We start from the raw sequence: 20,669 nt of genomic DNA, 5'->3' as shown, positions 1-20,669 counted from the left end.
ACAACATTGAGTCATATTGATTACAATACTAAAATTGATAAAAGAAATATACGGTTCCTTCCTATGAGTTTCAAGTATTTATAATAGCTTTTAAACAATTCTCGATCCATGTAATTGTGTGCACTTATTAAATGTATGTTTCTAGTATATAGCACCTTTCAAATACAGTCGTTTTCAACGTTTCGATTTCTTTAAGAGCAGTATTTTCATCTTCCTCCATCCAGTGGTCCATAGACGGGGATATTCTGTGTTTCATTCAATGATACTAACGTGTTTCGCGATACTAGTACGAATGCTCCATCTATCTATTTGTGAACACTGACTGAAACGCCGCTCCAATGGTAGAATCGGCGCACGCCGTCCAATCACGATACGCGATATGCAAAGCTGACCACCGATTGGTCGATGACGCGTTTTCGCGGGGGGTGGGGAGGTGGATCCCGCTCTTGGTTTCATTCATGAACGCTTGGACTGCAGCCATAATACATTTGTAATCTGTATTGTGTACGGGTACACCGCGTTAGTGGTGCCGATGTGCGTGTCCCTCACAGTTGTACACGTGATTCTTGTTTTGTGTTCGGTTCACTTTTTGTGTTTTTCCTGTGCATTATTCGGCCGCTTGACACTGTTGCATTCCTCATTGGATTTTACGTCGGAAAACAGGTAAGCGAGCAGTTAACCTGCGCGCTCTGCGTGTACACGTAGCGCGCGAACGCGAATCTTCGAAACTTTTGAACAAACCGAACGGTTTGATTAACAATTTGCCGGCGTGCGGACGTCGTAAAAATGAAACGAAAACTCGTTGCAGTTTGTTTCGACTGAGTAGAGTAGAGCGTATCGTCGAGAAAAGCGTACGCCTACGTACGGACAGGCCTATATTTGTTTTGACGGAGCGTTCACTAGCTACTTTGCATCCCACGGACAATCGGAAACGCTGACAAGCAAATACTATGATCTCGAATTCGTGCACGCAGAAGACATATCTGTCGCGCACTTCGTTTGACAGATTTTCGATAATACCTTTCTATCGGCTGTAACATCGAAGACATTGTATTTTTACTCTGTGTCACAGTTGCTCGCGTTAATTCGATTTTACGTGCATTCTCTTCTAAAGCTGAGCAAATAACGCACACTATTTTTTATACACTGCAACGTCATAGAGTATACAGTGTCCACAAACAATCGTGACGTCCTCTATAAGTATTCTGAAGTTTATCTTGCGTCATGACAACTGTGATTTATACCTCCAGTTGTGTGATGTTAAACACATATACCTCTTCGAGAAAATGCATTACACAACTTCTAGAGGGTGTGATTTCAGTCTATTCGAGGATTGGTGTTTATATGGATATTGTACTTTGAACAAGGCTTGTTCGCAACGAAGTGGAGGCTACGATTTGTATAAAAACATTTCGAAGATTAGTCGCCTCTTCGCAGGTATCGATCGCGTATCGATCGTAAATATATCGTGTCGTTTGCGATAATCATATCTCATCTTGCGTCACGTACAATTTCGACTTATCGTTCCGACGTAGACGTGTTCCGCAGAATTTTTTTAACCACCGCTTCCTTTCAAGTAAGTGACTGACTTTTCTTTGTGTTACGTAGAGAAATGAGGGGTTGAATCTTTTTTCAATAATAATCGAGAACAATGCGATACATTGTACGAGAATCCGTCGTGTGATTAATGAAGGAACGTGCTATGTAATCGTTAGATAATTAGTTTCCATGACGATCTTCCGCGTGCTCGTGTTGCGAATAGTAGTAACGGCAGTGGTAACCGGTTCCACGCGAACTATATCAAAATTTGCGCGTAGTTCTTCAGTTTGTCTGCTGAGAAAATTTCCGACGAAATTTCAATTTTCAATTCTTTGGTATTGAAAACTCGCAAACTGTAACCCGCAAAAGAGCTTCGAGAAGGCGATTGTAGACCAAGAAAGGCAGGCATGGCCACTGTGGTCTAACGCAAGATCATAAACGACCGCTGATTCGAGGCAATAAAAATGAACAATCTCGATAAAAAAACGCGCGGTCAAAATGGCGGCGGGACGAGGCTGCGTTTTCAAATTTATTCGAATATATTTCACGCTCTCGGATAAACAGTTTCTGTCGGGTCTGGATTCGGTTTTTATACGACGCCTGCGTAACATATTTCGCCGGTAACGCTTGTAGGTAATATTTCCGTCGAGCGGCATTTGAAACGCGTACGAAGACGAAAGAGAAAAAGGGGAGGGGGGATGGGGGCGAGAGAGGGAGGCGCGGGTGCGCGATGCGTTGAAGCGAGAGGGACAAAGTGCGTCGGACAGTGTGTAAGTTAAGCGTGTACACGAGGGGGATGGGATGGCTAGCCTGGCAATTTAAAAAAGGAACGCGATGCCCTCGGTGTTGGTGGGTCGAATGGTTTTTGTACACTTTCTCGGATCTCGAGGAGCACGGCATGGCAACGTCGCGACCTACCATGCTTCCCTCGTTTGTCTTCTCGGCTGTTTCTTCTCTGCCATAGACGCGACAAATATCAAAGACCAGAAGACATACCGCTATGACAAAGATGCCCGTGAACCGTCTCGAATCGGGACGAAGCGTGCGAATGAGAGAAACAGAAACGAATAGGAGAAGGAACGCGCGAGAGAAAGACGGGAGAGAAAACCGTTGATCGCTTTGGAAGAAGAATTGAACGTTTTCTCGGAAACAGGTCGAAATAGTGGACTAGTCGTTTAGATCGATTGTTCGAACATGTTTGCAAAGCGTACAATGGTCCGGTAACCACCGGATATATTTATTTGTATGGAAACGATTCAAACACTCCGCGTTCAGTGGGTGTTTTCTGAAGAAGCGAACGAAATTACCGTTTAGAAAAAAGGAGGTAGTCGGTTTAAATGAGTTCGAGAGTCAAGGGCACATCGAGATTTTTCCCCGTATGGGTTCGTCGTGGGTGCCCGGGCCTCGCATACGGGTTCAGGCGTCCTATGACCTGCAGGAACGTCTGCCCGCATATGGAAACCCAACGGCAGAAACTTCAGAGATATTATATCGCTCCTCCCGGCAGAGTTGAAACAATAGACACTTGAACTCCTCGAAGGACAGACCCGCCTCTCTACACGGTATCCCAGAAAAACCAACCCGAGATCCATCCTTCCGTCGGAACAGGACACTTCTCCCGAGCCACGCTATATGTATAAATTCTCTGTCAGCTCGATTTTACATTCTCTGCCGATATATTTCGCCGAAACGATCTCGTCGGGGTTAATTATGGGTTAAAAAATACGGTAGCGTTGCAGACTCCGGATGCCGGGTCAGTTTCGACTGACCGTAAAAATTTATCATGCACGTAAGTTACAAACGGTTAGAAATAATAAGAATAATCGATGATGATGATGATAATAATAATAACAACAGAAGGTTGGTAGATGTATCCTATGTTTTTTTTCTTTCGCGTTCCGCATATCTCGCCGAGGTAATTATAGGATTGGTCAGTGGTTCTCAAACTTTTTTCTTCGAGATAAAAATGACGATATTTTTACAGAGAAGTTTGTGTAGAAGCTCAGGGGTGCTCCTCAAGATTATTCACATAGTGAACCGCCGGGTTCTCGTGAAAGGTTCCACACGATAGTAACAATAATAATAGAACAGCGTTAGTTGCTATATCTGTTTTGAAAAATTGTATACCTACTTACTGTTATGCTCGTTGGTTCGTCTTTACGCGAGGCACAATAAAATCATCTATATTACTCGATAGCAGCGAGGTCGAAGCCGTGGTTTTATTCTCGATGCACCGAGTGCATACACGAGACATCTGTGCTTTCTTGCGCGTCTCCTGCTCGGTACCGGCTGTCTCGGTCCTCGAATTTATGGTCGGAAAATGTTAAGCCTTTTCGAGACCACAAACTCGTCTCTAATGTTGTGCGTCTAGTTTGCTCTGCGTGTCCTCGGTATTCCGGCCGGGAAAGCTCGCCGAGTGAAACAAAACCAGGAGCGTTACCGACTTTACCCACCGTATCGAGCGATCTTTTCTTTCGCTTTCGTTGCTCCGGAACGCCAGGTAGACGCATCCGAGTGGAAATCGCATGCTTGTGTTGTTGTGTTGTGTTTGCGCGGAAGCCGGCCGGACACTTTAAACGCCGATCGTGTCCCGCCTTCCGACCGACTACAGATTCCAAGATAGAGCGGAAACACGCGTGAAAATCCTCCCCCTCCCCACTTTCCGAAAACAGCACCTTAACCGCTGACTTTATCCATCCCCTAACCGTTTAACCCTTTCGGGATTATTGGTAACTTTTTGGTGCTTTGTAACAGAAATTGTGCAATGTCTTGATAAAAAATACGATCTACTCGTTTTTCAAAAGAAACACGCACTGGTCGCGTTCTCCAGATCGCGAAACAATTTCGCATTTACAATTCGTACAGCAATTAGCGGTAAAAAGTGCAGATATCATGCGTTTACGGCGATAATGAAAACGGTAAGGACATCGGATAAATTCGAGGACGGCGGTGTTGCATTATTTTTAACACGCTAAAACGATTCCAAGCGGTAGGACACTTGAATAAGGATCTGCAATCCCTGCATAAGGATCTGCGATCTAATAATAAGTTTCCAAGAAGCTGCCGTCTCGGAAGGGTTGGCCAGTGAGAAGTCGATTATCGTTGCGTTCCACGCCGGTAACATTAAGTTTTCTTATCTCGGCACTCGCGATGCTTGTTGTGTGGAAAGCTTTTATAATATGTATATTAGTACGAATTACCTGGAACGAACATGTGTTTATTGCGGGATTTAACAAGCGTTCGGGTATTCGTTACAGACGTCGACGAGCGAAACGTTTTATCTTGCCGATTGCCCCGCGATATTCGTAATATGCGTCAGTCGACTTCGAAATCGCCGTTGCGGGTTCTTCCCGCGCGTGTCGCGCAATAAATTCGTTTATCGTTGCGGGGATTGCGACGATCGATAAAGCGTGACGTTGCGACCACGAAGATGAGTGTCGCGATATCGAAATCGGCCGACAGAACGCTTTCGTACTCCATAAACCGATGGCTTTTTTCGTTTAATCACGGGAAAGCTCGAATGCGATGGACACACGCCGGTGTTCCTTGCTCGCGGAATACGATCGCTGTTTCGCCGGAACATCGTGGAACGCTCTAGAAATCCCGGCAGATAAGCGAATCGGTCGCAACTTCTTTGTTGTAATGGATCGATAGCAGTCTGCTCGACGATAAGAATTGTTATCGGCACGATCGCTTCGCTTATTAGTAATGCTCCGGCCAAAAACAACGCCGAAGCCACGGGGGAGCGGAACCCGCGATCTCTGGCCGAGTTCAGCGAGTGTTTTCGATCGTGTTCGCGATCGGAAACCTCCGGTGCTTATCGATACAGGTTTCCTGGGAACTCGGAAGTTTATTCGCGCGTTTCCCGCGCCGTTTCCGAATCGGAGAATCCCGGCCCATTATTTCTCGATGGAGCGGCTGGTGCATCTGGTTCGAGAACCCATTGAGCCCCGCCGATAGAAAAGGGATGTGTATCAGTTTCTCATAGGAGAAACACCTTGCGCCGACCGACACCGGCAGGGTTAAAAACCAGAATTTCGAAACGCTTTGTACAGGCGAGCAGATTTTGCCCGCGCCTAAAGAGCCGTGAGAGTCGATGGCACCGGTGTGCTCGAGCACTTTTCCACCTACCATCTGTCGTTCGGGCTTCTCCAGCCGGAGTAACCTGATCTTGGTAGAAACCAGGGTTCGAAAACCTCCTACGTACGCTATGGTGCCTGCGGTTCGCATCCCCTTACACTCGAACCTTCGCGAAATCGCGCATGCGCGTTCTCGCGCTTGTTCGAATACAATATAATATTTGCCGCAGACAGACTGCGGACAGAATTTTCTTTCCCTCGTGTTTCGTCTATCTCCGTCGGATCTAATTTTGTTCCTATTCTGCAAGAATGTTGGCGCAAGATTATAGCCGGTAGAGACCATTTCGAGAAATCTAGGGGCGCGACGCCTCGCGCGTTTCGAAAAACAGGGGGTGGGTCGTTCGGCGTCATGTGCCGGAGGATTTACTGTACAGGTTGCAAATAAAAAGGGAACGCCCGGTGATTTAGCATCTCCAGACCTGCTCAGAACCCGCGGTTCGTTGAACGTCTGTTTTTAAAGCGACCCCAGTTAACCGTCCGCACGGAAAGTTATGCTTTTCACGTGCGGCCACCCGCCTAAATATGAAATTTACACGCCCGCGTTCCGAACGGATTGTCTGAACCGCGAACGCCGCGCAATAAACGCCTCTCAGAGATACATAAGGGAATTCATTTAGGAGCGGGGCGGGTACCAACACGGGGGAGACTAATTGGCAGGGGATTCAATCGCTGACGCGTCCACTGCCAAATCGAGATTTCGTTGGCCCTCGTTCACGGCTTCCGAGTTGCAAACTTTTCTCGTAGAAGAAGCAAACTTTAAACCGCGTGCTCCCTTTTTCCCATATCACGGCACACATTTTTGGCTGGCTTTACCGTTGTCTGTATCTCGCCATTACAAATCACATTCTAATAACACCGATCATCGATGATCTTAAGATTTATCACTGTATCTCTAATTAGCAAAGCATCGAACTGATTCAAAATCATTTTGAATGGTGCTTCAGGAATGGTGTTTGTTAAATAAATTGTCCCTCGATCATAGATAAGTGTCACATATTGTTAGATTTAGTACTAAGTTTAGTACTAAGAAAAACGATCTTTCCGTTCTTATTACCTTCTTTTTGTACCAGTGGGTTCTTTTCCCGCGAATAAATGAATGAATTAGAATTATTGCAGACATACGATAAATATAAATTGTCTTTTTCGCGTAGAATTTAGGAATTTCTGAACGACCAAGGGTTAAGAAAGATGGATGGCAATCGTTCTCGAAAAATAGAGGTGAAATTGTACACCGTAATGCGGAAGAGGGAGCAATTTCTCTGTCGAGCAACTTTTGATTTCTCGACTGACCGACTTCGCTTCCTTTCCAGCCGAAATGGATATGGAATCCCTGTACGACTACGGGGACGAGGAACAGGACTTCTACGAGGAGAGTCCCGGCACCAGGAAGGGCTACCCGATCGATCACAGATCCATCAAGGTCAGTGAATAGACACCCTTTAATCGTTTTCGGTTGAGAGCAAGCGGAAGAAAGAGCCGCTCGAGAACGTCCGAGTTTAAATTTAAGCGAGATCCCACAGGTGAAACGTAATTTACACGGTGTCTAATTTTAAAGCGGGCCGACCAATTTCGAAATAGCAGTTTTCTCGGCGAAAAGCGCCCGGCACCGCGGCCATGTTCACCGGACTTCCTTCTGCCAGCTCTCGACGCGTCGTAATGTGTATATGCTTCGTATTTGTCATGCGATACGATTTTAGCGAACAATCGACGGGCGACTGAAACATATTCAATCGACTAGGGCGGTGGAGCCGGTTACTGTTGGGTGATCAATTGCTGTGTGTTTGGTCTGTTTTCGAGAATAATCACCTTTATATTCATCGAGTAAGACATGTTGTATTTGTTTATTCTTTTATTTTGTTTACTTTTGAATAACAATTTGTGTGTACATTTATTTCGTTTACTTCTGAATAAAAAAATCGAATATGCCTTATTCGATAAATATGAAGTTAATTATGTCCGAAAACAAATCAAAGGCACAGCAATTGGTCGCACCAAAGCGCCAAGCTTCGCCAGTTCATTTGTTTGACCGATTAAACGGTTTCGTTGTAATTCTTGGATCACGAGGCGCGAAACAACAATGATCGACTAAAAGTGTCCGCTTGGCGTTGCCCGTTCGAAAGTACAGACCGACTGGTAAACAGTGAGAGGGACTATTTATAATTGGATATTCGGGGCTCGTTACTTTCTGATATTTGGACCGCACTAGCTGCGGCGTCCGATTGTTGCGGGCGCATCGACGCCTCTCTTTAAAAAAAATAGTCTAAAACGCAGCCGAGGATCGTCGGCGCACTCTCGATTCGTTTCTATTTCGAATTGTCGGAAGACGATCGAATCAGGGTCACTCGGTATATCGTTTCGTTTTAGAAATCGTTAATTAACCCTGACCGGCGATCTGTTAGCGGGGGAAGCCGGTCCGGTCCGGTCCGTTCGAAATAGGCCAATCCTTCTCTATTTTCGCGGTGATAGTTGACGTTGGCAGCCGGCGTTGCTGTTGGCAGCGCTCGGATTGTACGAGTGCCAGTAACAATTCGTTCTACTCGGTGCTCTCCGACTTCGCCTCATGAATGAACGTAGAGCAAGCGGCTCATTCACCGTCCCCTCGAGTCCCCTCTGACCTCGCGTGGTCACCTAACTTGTCTAACGCTCCTCTCTCTCTCTCTCTCTCTTCCTCTCTCTAGTTCTCACCCTTCTTTCTCGCACGCCCCCCGGGTACTCTTGTTCCTTTTGGTTTCACTCCCTCGCTCGGTCCATCCGTTCCTCTTTGTTCGCCGCTCTCTTTCTCTCTCTCCATCTCCCCTCCGTCTTCGTTCTCTTTATGCGGCCCCTTCCTCCTGCTTCGTGACTCTTTTGCTCCGCGGAACGGCGAGACGCTCCTCTAATCGTAATAGATAACGGATAGAAACGACCAGCCGCGATAACGTCGACTGGTGGGTCGACACGCAACTCTATGATCGGACAAGGATATCTTTCCTGCTCGTGGATTTTCAGACTCGCCGAACCGTTTCTGGACTCTAGCTTCGCCATCTTACTCTCCTTCCTCGTACAGCTGGCTATCCTACAACGAATGCTGCAGCGCACAGTTCTTCTCAGTAAATCATAGTGCTGCGAATATGCCACAACGAACCCGGGGTAATACGATAAAAGTAGAATCGATGACTCCTCTTCATGCTTTTAAATTTATCCCGTTTTGCGTGAAATCATCGTATTCGGGGTTTCGATGATTCGAATAGGTTCCGAAGACGAAACGAAACAGCGACGAAAAGAACATATGCAACTAAACGAAGATTTGTTACGTTATTTTGTTCGAAAGTTCAACAAACGTTCACTCGATCACACAATTATGTAATTAAACTCGAATACATATGTTACATATGTTACATCATCGAAACGTTTCTCACGATTTCTGAATATTCATCGATACGTCGAGCTGGTCTCGGTCCACGTGAACTCTGATAACCGAGACTCCACTGTATACATGTACGTATCAGTTATCAATCAATGACTCTTCAGCGAATCGATTCGTTCTGTTCAGTGTCTGGTCCGTGCAGGATCAGGGCCCAGAAGCATTGTAAAACCATCCGGCAGCGAATGCAACAAAAGGGAAGGTATAACGCGATATTGTTTGAAAGCGAAAGGGAGATCGAGAAGAAACGGAAAGTCGTGGCTCGTTAAAGAGGAACGGGATGCAGCGGAGGCTGCTGCAGCGGCGGTAGCAGAAGCAGAAGCAGAAGTAGAAGCGCAGGGAGGAGCTGAAGCGGGAAGAAAAGAGCACGCGTGTGCACGGCAGCCGTCCGAACGGCTCGGGGGAGGAGAGAAAGGAGAAATCTAAGTCGCCAGAAATAGCATCCCTTCTCGCGTGGAGCGGGGCCTCTCGGAGCTTCTGCATGCGTCGCTCGTTCTAGTCGGATGCACCGTTGCCTCACCTACGTCACACGACGCACTCTACCGACCACCGTGTCTCTCTTCCCACTCTTCCCTGTTCGGCCTCTCTTTCTCGCCTGCCTCGTCGTTTCTTTTCATTAACCGGAGAGGGCTGACGGGGAATAACGTCGTTATATAATCTGCCAGGCGATCGCCGATGCGCGTGCGTTAATTGAACCGGAGGAGGACCTCGAACGTTGCTCGGGGAAATTGAATTTTTCGGAACGGACGTCTGCCGTGCGTGCTTAGACGTTTACGTTCAGGCTCCGCGAAACCGCGGAAGCAGGATGCCAGAGATTGCGTTACGGGTAATTGAATGAACCCGCGCGGCTCTTGAAGACGAACCCGCGAGGCTCGCAGGGAAGATCCGTTTCGTGTAATTGGGAATAGAAATCGTGGAAGATTGAATTTTACTGGACGAGAATTGAAATATTAAGGGCGACGTTACCTGCTTGTAGAAACGCCGCGCTCTGCTGGTAGGAAGGAGGAAGTAATAGAAGCAATTTCGAAGCTGATTGATGGCAGAGAAGGGGGGCCAGTTCGAAGCAATTAGGGATTGAAATGGCGGCGCTGGTCGGCATCGATTCAGGATTAAACGATTCGGGCGTGGTGCATCCGTTTCCTTTCCTGGGTTCCCGTGGCATACCGATCACGCTCGTTTTCCCGTGACCGTGCTCGCTTCGTCGCCGATCCGATCGCCGGATTTATATCGGGGCCCGTCTTCGAGAGTGTTCGCGCGATCGATTTGCAAAGCGGTCGCGGAAGCGTCTCTCGCCGTGTCTCGGCTCGTAAACTTCCACGTGCACGCGATGCACATACTTCCACCGCGAATGTTCACGCGAACGTGTTCAGCCTGGTCATTAAATTTTACGGAATCACATCGATTTTGACCGGATTTTACCGTAAAATCTCCTGGCCATCTGTCCATGAATATTAATAAGAGGAAAGCAGGACAGCTGTTGTTTGCCGCGCGCAGGAACTGGCCACTTGGCCGCGCGCTCCTCCACCGGAAGTCCTCCGCAGAACTCGCCGAAAAGCGATCCCTCCTTCGCCCGGCACATCCAGATCCATTTGCTTCACGCCGGAGATGCATTCTTGACCGTTATTTCGGCAATCGGGACCGTTGTCTTCATTTTCTTCGTCGACGCTGTCCAATGTTGCTAATTCGCGTTTCAGAAACTTCAGCAAAATTGCTCCCATTTACGTTGACGTTGACGTTTTGACGTTGTTCATCCAATAAATTAGAACATTTTGCTTTACTTAAGAAAGTGCTTCAGAAAATTGCTGTCTTCCCAATTCATACAGAATTTTCTCGAGCTATTTCGCCGGGACTCGATTCGATCGTTTCCGTTTGAAATCTCCTACGTGAAAGATCATAGTTATGACAATGACACTAATAAATTTCACATCGTATCGCTTCGTCAAAGATGACTTCGTCGATGACATTTCTCTGCTGGATAGAGTTATGCACTATAATAGAGTTAATAAAAGTTATAATAGAGTTAAATAACTTTAATGTTACCAAATTTTTTTTGAAGTGAATAATGCGAGTGTTTTCAACTTGAAAACACGTTACCGTCGAAAACGTTGCGAAATCGTGGATCGAGAAGTTCCACGGAAGAGGCGGTCGGTTCTGCGTTCGTATTTTTGCCGGCGGATCGATCGATCCGTTGATCCCGAAGGGACACGGTTCAAGTGGCTGGAAATAAACCGGACCCGCGGTGATAACCTTTGCGTTTTCGCCGTGTGTCCGATGAAACCGGGTATTTATAACGCCGGCCGATCTGGCGGAAGAATTTTTAATCGCGCGTGTCTTCTGTCATTCATTCGCGGATAAAAATGATCCGCGTATAAATAGTCGGGAAGCGATGAATGGCGGCCATTGCGTATTCATAGCCGCTTTTCTGCCATCGATCGGTTCGTCCCGGCCGTGTCGTCAGGTGAGTTCGTCGGTTTCTTTCGTGGATCTTCGACGATCCTGGAACAAGACAATGAAGGGAGGAACGCCGAGGATCGTTTGTAGAATTCATCGGCGGACGCAGACGTCCGCGAATATTAAAGGACTCGTCTGAACGGTGAAATATTCGTGTCTCATCGGAAACGGATAACGTCGCCGGGCCGGTTTATTCATGAAAAGGACGCTCGGTTTCCCGATGCACTGTATAAGTTGTCTCATGGTTTTTCGTCGACAATGTTGCGAGCGCGAGACACACACTGCGCGCCCGATAAACACGCCGATCAATCGGCTCGTCGAGCATGTTCCGACGATCGCGAGAATTGCAACGTTCTCCTCCACCTTCTCCTTCTCCTTCTCCTTCTCCTCCTCATCCTCCTTCTCTTCGTCCTCCCCATCGTCGACGATTTTATCTTATCGACGAGTCATTTCTTCGTACATGCGCACGTGCATCGACCAGGCGACATTCGGTCTAAGAAAACATCGGCTTTACGTTCATTCATGGTTCTAAGCGTTTGAGCGGAACCCGCATGCTCCGTTGGTTATCGGAAAATCGATCATCTTCGATCGATACCGCCGCGTCAACCGCGAGACGGACGCCTATTTGAATTCTCGATCATTCGCTTCCTGCCGATCGTGTTACTGTCTCCTCAATTCGTAATTCGTAATTCGCGCGGTTCTGAAATCGAGGATTCTCCGTATTTCGGTATGGAGGAATATTTGATGCGGCACAGTTAATTATTAAAGAGACCGTGGCGAAGGCTCGCAGTCTGGTAATCGTAGGTGTTAATTTGTAGGTCGGCTACGTTTTCATTCCATTGAGCTGCATTTGAGCTACGTGCGCGTTCTGTCGAAGCGTGTGTTTCACTGCAATTCTCTTGCTCAACGCTCGAAAGGCGAACCTTCTTGACAAAAATATCACGTTGTTTATCTATTTTTGTTGGTATAATTTTTTTCAGATCTTCTTCTAGACGCGGTAAATTTTTTTACAAACCTTAATGAAACATGTGAAAAATCAAAATTAATTGTCTGAGGTGCAAAACTAGGAAATATGTACTCCTAATCACCTTAACCCTTTCATAGCCACTGGGAATTACGCTCCCCACTCACTTTTACTGCGCGTACGGACGATCAGGCTCAAATATTCGCACCGTTTAACATTCTTATCGAGTTGAAATATTCTTGAAAATTCATACTGTGCCCATGAAAGGGTTAACAAAAATAACTAGAGTCCCGTCGTCCGAGTGTCAATAAATTTCACGCGTTCTTCGTGCGATGCTTTCTTCTTTTGACCGCCGCCTCTTTCTGTAATAAAATACGAAACCTTGTGAAACTTAGCCGCCGACGATTCGACGTCCGAGAGATACAGGGCTTCCGAATAATTTTGCGTCGATTCGAGGAAACGTCAAGCCAAGATTGCCGGCTACGGGGAACGAAATCGAGGAGAGATAAGGCGCTCCTTCTGGCTCGGAGCATAATCGGAGGGGGTCCACGAACAGGAACGGGGGTAAAAATAGCAACGAATTGTGCCGGCCATGAGAAAACGTGCTCTCTCTCTAATAGCTTCTTTTCGTTTCTTCCTTTCAAGGGCGTTTTCGAGGATGTTCTCTCTCGGTTGCTCGCATCTTGGTCGTCTCTCCGGCTCTCTCTGTTCTCTCGTCTCTTTTGACGATTCTCTCCTCCTCCCCTTCTCTCTCCGCCGCGAGCCTGTTACTCATTCATTCAGAGAAGAGCGGCTCGGCCGTAGAGCCGAGGTCCGCGCCGAACGAGCATAATGCCGGTTCTTATACGAATCGGGTCGTCGATGGCTCGACTCGACGAATAATAAATGGGAGCCTCGACGCTTTCGCTCTCTCGCGTTTTTGGCATTAATCGTCCGTTGCATCGCGCTTCGAGCTCGCCCCGCTCGCGCATCGGCTAAGTTATTCCTGGCTACGGTGAAATACCGAGCGGGTCCGTCTTATCTGGAACCTATCGAGAACCTGCGCTCCCTGCTAACCGTGAAATCTTCGAAAAGGGAATTCGATTCATCGGAGGTGCTTTCCTTCATCGAGAAGCGGTTCACGATTGCACGAATTCGCGTGTGAAGTGATTTATTCATTTATTAAATTTCTACAACTAATTAGTCATTAGTTATAAAATCAAAGAATACCGAAGTTTACAATGGACAGATACAAAGTTAAATAAAAAATAATACGATAATCGCAATTCTTGAAATTATTTACAGTTAATTATTTATTTTTACACTTACATTGAATTTATACGGACTACGATAACTGTTTAAAGAAATTCAATACAAAAATCAACTTATTACGATTATCGAAAGAAGTACCGACGTATTTATTTATTTATAGCCCTAGATATACAGAAGTTATTGAATGAACAATGGCAAAAGATTAGATAAGAGATAAAAAGAAAGAACAGAAGAAGAATACATACAGAAATGGGATCTATAGGTGGTCTCTCGTTAAGAATTTAATAAAGTTCGCTTTAAATTCTTTACAGGATATTTCAACTTATTAATGACAACATCGACAAAATAGATATATTTCCAGCTAATATTACAAGATTCAAAACGAATTTACATGAATTGTTTACCTAACTGCTGTCTCGCTGATTCACTGTCTGTATTAATATTAGTTTTTCTTTTAGTGTAGAAATTAGCTTTTACCCGTATATATATATAAAATAAATAAATAAACGCGGCCCTGTATATTTGTTGGCTAAACTACCCCACTCTGTTTATTGGGTCTAATGGACTCAACTTACTTTACTCTTTACTTCAGATTCATTGCAAACGATACAGATTTTTATTTTTCATTGCGACTCCTCCAGCTGCTTCTTCAGCTCGATACGTATTTACTACCTGGATCACATTCGACGATCGGTACTACGATCGCGCACAAAATGCTCTGTCGCGTTGCGATAAAATTGAACTGCAATCGATCTTTTCCGTGACGCGACGGTGCGTGCGTTCGCGAGTTCGCGTTAGCTGAAGATTGCGTGTTCCGATGATCGCCGCGAGTTTTCGCTCGGTTCCCAGGTTCCCATAGAGTTTAACGAAACGCAGTCTCTTGCGGGCAGATGCATACGTACATACATATGTATGTACTTCGATATTCGTTTCCGAAGTGCGAGCGTAAGGACAAAAGAACACACCGGGCTATTTCGAGAGCCGGCTCTGCCGGGGAAGAAGGTGAGCGAGAAACGAAACCGGCGAGCGCAGTTTCTCAGAAATCATTACTGGTTGCATCACCGGCAATTCGTACGACGATTAATTTATATAGGCGCGAGTTGCGTGCACGATGCACCGTAATCGATCGCCGACAAACGAGTTCGCTGTTCTTGCACGGCCGGCCTTCCCTCCCCCTCCCCCTTTTTTTATCGTGGATCTGAAATCGCGAAACTATACCACGAACCGAATCACGAATCAAACACCAGAGTTGGGCAGATTTTTAATCCGATGACGGTAAAAGGATGAAGACTAACGAATAAAATTATATACGACATTGTCGAATAAATCGTATCAAAAGTTAGCTAGGTAAAAATTTATTGGAATATAAATTCATTGGAATAAGATTTGATTCATGCGGAAAAATAATTGATTTCAATAAAAATGATAGAACAAAGTATTTTTTTCATAGTTTATCGATTAATTTCTTCCATATTATTTGTTCGAATTATTCAATTAAAGAATCATTCGAAAAAAGAATCATTCCAATAAATATATAGAATAATTTATGAATATATGATATTAAATATTATAAATATTAATATAATATAAGTGAATATATAATATATTAAATTATGAATTATTTGAACAAGAATTCATTCGGATAACTATTTTAGATCAATATTTATTCGAAACAATCCAAATAACGTTCAACTCAATTAAAAACATTCTGTCTCGTCATTACCAGCCCGCGGATTTTTATGCAAAATTAAAATTGTCCACATCAATCGCAAGACACAGAAGCTGCAGAAACATTTATTTCTTCTCTTAATAATTTTGATAATTTCTGTCATAATTGCATAAAACGCGCAGTCCAGTCATTATCCTCTTCCCTTGAGAGCAGTAATATTAGCGACTGCTAGCTTCATGCGACGTCCCCGTATAAAATCCCTCTGTATTTCGTTCCAGCAAAGGGTTCAATCCGTTCCATAAACAAATAAAGAAATGTTACATCCGCCGTTCCACTCACAGAGTTCTTTTTCGGAAACGAGCGCGTAGGAACCGAAAAGAATTCCGCGGCGCGGTGTGGGACAAAGGTTTTTGCATTTTTCGCTGTGGGCGATTTTTTCATCCCCCGGGCAGTGGGCGGATGGGGAAAACGCGTGTCGAGTATTCCTCAGCGTTCGATTGTAGTTTTTGTCCGTCGATTGGCCGGCGTCCACGTTCGGTCGCCGGCGAACTCGGACGTTCGATCACGTAGCCGAACGCTGCGCCGAGGAACGAAGAACCGCCACACGGCCGTGTTGTATCGTTCGAATGCCGATGATGAAAGAGGAAGAGATAGGTAAACAGATTAGATGCGCGAGGAGAAAGACGGCGAGCGAACGCGTGACAAGCATCGCGACCCGGCCCGGTTATCTGCATACACGTGTTGCATGCAGTACGCTGTGTAGCAACCACGGAGGGGAAAATAATTATCGTGGAACACAGAGGGGCCGTTGTTCGCCACGAGATTTAATCGGCCCTGTGCCTTCTTCGAGCCGTTCGAGAGGAATCGCCTTTATTTTCGCCTTTCTCGATTGCCTCTCTCTCTCTCTCTCTCTCTCTCTCTCTCTCTCTTTCTCTCTGCTCTCACTTTGCTCTCTTCGCTCACTCCACTTTCCACATTCCGAGTGGACGATCGTTCGGTAATTGCAGATGAATAATCTCGCCCGCAGGTAGCAGACGATCGATACGTAAACCAGAAACGAACGTTTCATTCAGCGCCGCTCGCGCTTATCAGCTGATCGGACCGCTTATCGGTTGGATCCGCGGTCTTTCGAGTCGTCATCCTCTCGAACGCTTCTTCGTAATCGATTTTCTACGAACGTTAGACGTTATTAATAGACGGCATACTGAAAAAGACTCGACCGCGCGCCGAATACATTAGATCGACTCGCAAATAATTCTCGTTTCCAAGAAGATACTGCAAATGTATTTATCATCCGGATGACTCATCGTGAGCAAGCCGGCGAGAAACGACGACGAGGTGTCGCAAATAGTGACGAACATGTAATCGAGATGTTGATTTTATTTACTGATCTGTTAAATTTGTGAGAAAAATTTGTAAATCAAAAGATCCAGAGGCTTGGAGTAGGGGTACAAGGTCGAATAAAAAATAGTAAGTTGACCGAGGTTCCTTGAATTACTGCGTTCAATTTATACAGACTATAATAACGTTGCGAATTAACCTTAAAGAGAACACGATCGGGCCGAGCGTGATTGTATATCGATGAGTTGTCCTATGTTTCTGAACATGGTGAAGTTCTCTGGTTCCGAGACGAAATATCGGAGCGTTTAGTTGAAGCTCCTCGAAAATCGCTGGAAAATCACGGTATCGAGGAATCGATGAGCGAAATGTTCTGTGCCCTGGGGATCGTGCGACGATTTCACGGGGCTTCCAGATTCCACGGCGGGGTCGTAGAGTGACGGACACGGAGTCGTCTATCTCCGATTCACGAGTGTCTCTGGGTTAGGTTGGTGGAAGGGTGGACTGGTTAGGCAGCGGGGCGACCGTGGAATGGAATGAATTAGAGGGGAAAGAGCGATGAGAGAAAGAGTAGGAGAGCCCAGCGCGTAAAAGGGACGGCGGCGAGCGAGTGTAGGAGAGAAAGAAAATCAGACAGAGGGAGCGAGAGAGAGTGAGAGAGAGAGAGAGAGGGAGGCGGTGTGAGAGAGAGAATGATCGAGGGGGTGGGGGCCAAGAGGAGAGGAGAGCGTAGGTACGGCGAGGTTAGACCGTTGCATCGCGTCGCTGCGCTGTCGTTGCATTGCGTACTGTTGCGTCACTCTCTTGTGCAGCGTTTCATTCAACTTGGAGTCCGTCGCGCGAAGGTCAAGCGGTCGTCGTTGCCTGTCGCAGCCTGTCGCTGCAGCGACACGATGCAGCGACGCGACGCGACGCGACGCGACGCGACGCGACGCATCCTGCGACTGTCCTCCTCGACTTCTCCCCTGTCTTTTCGCTTTCAGTTACGTCTTGTCTTCTCCGAGTGACCGTTTCTCTTCCTCCCCCTCGAGCAGTTTCCAAAACGCAGGGACCACCTAGCAGACTTTTAAACGGAGCTACAGGCTCGACTTCGATTTCGTCTCGATCGCGTTTGCGGTTTCTCTTCTCTCCGTTCTCCGCTTTCTTCAGCGTCTTTGTACCCAGCAGCCTGGCCTCCCCTCTCCCTCCGGCCGCCCCTTGCCCGCGAGATCCCACCGGTCATCCGTCACGGCTCTCCTCCGTCTCCGTCCAGCCCGGGCGGACCTCTTTCTCTCTCTCTCTCCCTTTCTCTCGCTCTCTCCTTCTCCATCGTTCCTCGTTTCTTATTCACCGATTTCGTTTCTCCTTCCCGGCCGACTCTTTCACGTCCGCGCGGCTCACCCCCTTTGTCGTTCCAGTGGCCATTCTCCTCGCCCCCCCCCCCTCCCCCGCTGCTCTTTTTCCGCTGTTCTCCCCTTCCGGCACGTCAGCTTCAACAGGTTCACCGTCCATTCATGCCTTCGCAGAGACCGCGTCCTTCTCGCGACTCTTTGATCTAGCACGGTGAGATCGCGACCTCCTCCCTCGGCTTCGATCCTCCTCCGATCTTTATCCGGACCCGATCCCCATTACCGGGAGCTTAGATTCGGTGCCTCGCGATCCCCCGCGATCGCCGCGATCTTCTGCCACTGTATCTCGAAGGGCACGTCGAACGGTTTCGCGGTGGAGAAAATTCATTTTCGTCGAAATGCAGCGTCACGATTTTCAATTTTATAGGGGGTAGTGGGGGCCGGTTACTGTTCCGTGACCAATTACTGTGGTGTTTCCGTTTGTTCTTACGGCATAGTTAACTTGATATTCATCGAAGACGTGTTCCATTTTTTATTCTTTTATTTCATCCGATTTTGAGAAACGAATCTTTCAATTCTTTCTTTTTTCTTTACTGTCTCGTTCGACACACAAATATAAGGTTAAATTATTACACTGTGGTTCTTCGAGCGAGACAAAAATTCGACGCATCTGTTACAAGAAACAGAAGTAACTTAGACGTTTTATTCTTTGTTTAATCGTTTTAGTCGGTCGGATGTAGTATGTCGACATTATTCAATTTTTCGAGTATTTATATTGTTTCAAGTTACAGGTATCCAATTTTGCTATATAAATGCATAATAGCCGCGGTGGACTAATTATGCCCATAAATGCATAATAACCGCAGTCGACTAATTATGCCCATAAATGCATAATAACCACAGTGTACTAATTATGCCCGAAAGCAACTGGTCACCTAACAGTAATCGGCAGCACCGCTACCCTACTTGTGCTCCAGGTTTAAGGTCGTCTAATAAACTGAACTCTACGAGAAAGCCGTTCCTTCTGGCAATTGCTCCCATTCGGTGAAGTTAGAAAAATGAGATCGCTAAAGAAATTTGTACAACCAAAGATTTGCAAATTGGTACCGCAGTGAAATTGACTAGCTGCATCGACCTGCTCGTATCGTCGGAGACAGTTTGATGTCCCTGTAGGAAACGTTCCGATCTCGCCACGAAAAGACCAGTGGCATCGTAGAGATTTCCGTCGTGGTAGAGGCGAAGCAGAACGGATTAAAAGTTGGTGGTTTTGTTTCAGCGCGATGCTAGAGGCGTGGGCAGCTATCTGGGAGGCGGCGGCATTAACGACGGCGGCGGCATGGTGACGGTTATGGCGAAGCTGATGAAACAGGAGCTGGCCTCCGACGCGGAGGAAGAGGGCCTGGTGCCTGCCCTCTCCGGCAGGTTCACCTCGATGCGGAAGGTGCCCTCTCTCTCCGACCTGTCCGATCCCGAGAGCTCCCTGGGTGAGTTTTTATCCGACTATGGTTGTTCTGGGCCGCGGCCCGGCGCGCGGACCGTCGCGGGCTTACGGATCGCTGGAGATCACCGCTCGTAAATTTGCTAAGTGTCGATGCCGGGTTCTTGCTCGTTAGACCCTCGATCCGCGCCAGCGATCTCTCATTGCGCCGTTTCGATCGACGATGTCCCTTTCCCCGTCGGACTTTTCATCGTTTTTGCGGCGTTCGGAGCTTGAAAATTCTTGATTAACCCCGTGCCTTGCGATTTATCTTCGACGGAACGTGCGTGTGCGGACAATTTAATTTGGCGCGGCCCTGTGCGAGGCGTTGTCACAAAATAAAACGGAAATATTTCTGTTTTTATTTAATGCACGTTGCTTGAACAGATTACATCATAGAAAAGTTCTTGATAAAAATTGGCCAACTTTGACTGGAGATAACTCCGCGGAAAATCATCGCAGGATGATTACTTTTGTTTAAAAATTAGAGTTTGGAATGTCTTCTTTAAGACAATGTTTCTCGATTTTAAATTTGATGCACTTTTTATTACTGTAACTCGTTAAATGCGAGGCCATGTTTGTGAGATTGAAGATTGTTAAGTTCGACGAAATGCGCGGATTCTGCAAAGTTTGTTTCGGAGATGCCGTTTATAGCCGAATGAGGTTTGATCCTTCCCCCTTGATATAAAAAAAGAAAAACATGGCTGCGATTTTTTGGCGCAATCACCGAGCATTGGCTCACATGGTCTCACATTTAAAGGGTTATAGTGACGAGGGTGCTTCAAACTTAAAATCCAGATATATTATCTTAAAGTAGAAGTTTCGTGCTTTAAAAAAGAAATCATAATTCTACGATGATAACCAATTTTCCTGTACCTATTATAATTTTTTTTTTGGACAGCATATTTGTATCAATGTTGGCATTATTTCATTTACAATAGAACAGGTCAATAAAACAATGTCAATATTAAATAACAATTGAAATTAAGTTACGCGAAGGTTGAAATAAGTTAGAATGAAATTAAGAAAACAATTCTAAACATAATTAATATTATTGTGAACAGAATTTAAAAATTATTTACATTTCTTTTTCAATTATCGCTTATAATA

General features: G+C 46.2%; 1 protein-coding gene across 3 annotated transcripts in view; it reads left to right on the top strand.

The window, feature by feature from the left end:
- Positions 1-484: 484 nt before the first annotated feature.
- pnt (ETS transcription factor pointed) overlaps positions 485-20,669 on the top strand; it is a 220,597-nt gene continuing 200,412 nt past the window's right edge. Inside the window, exons 1-3 of one of the 3 annotated variants that reach the window (XM_076524727.1) lie at positions 485-663; positions 6,989-7,098; positions 19,359-19,566. In XM_076524727.1, the coding sequence (XP_076380842.1) occupies positions 6,994-7,098; positions 19,359-19,566 (313 nt within the window). In that variant the 5' untranslated portion in view covers positions 485-663; positions 6,989-6,993. Of the gene's footprint in view, positions 664-1,551; positions 1,577-6,988; positions 7,099-19,358; positions 19,567-20,669 lie in introns of those variants that run through there. The other 2 variants (XM_076524729.1, XM_033469521.2) reach the window with 2 other exon arrangements.

The sequence above is a fragment of the Megalopta genalis genome, chromosome 10, assembly GCF_051020955.1.
Source record: "Megalopta genalis isolate 19385.01 chromosome 10, iyMegGena1_principal, whole genome shotgun sequence".
NCBI classification, from domain to species: domain Eukaryota; kingdom Metazoa; phylum Arthropoda; class Insecta; order Hymenoptera; family Halictidae; genus Megalopta; species Megalopta genalis.
Note: the sequence above shows the minus strand (reverse complement) of the source record. Positions and strands in the feature narration are given on the sequence as shown.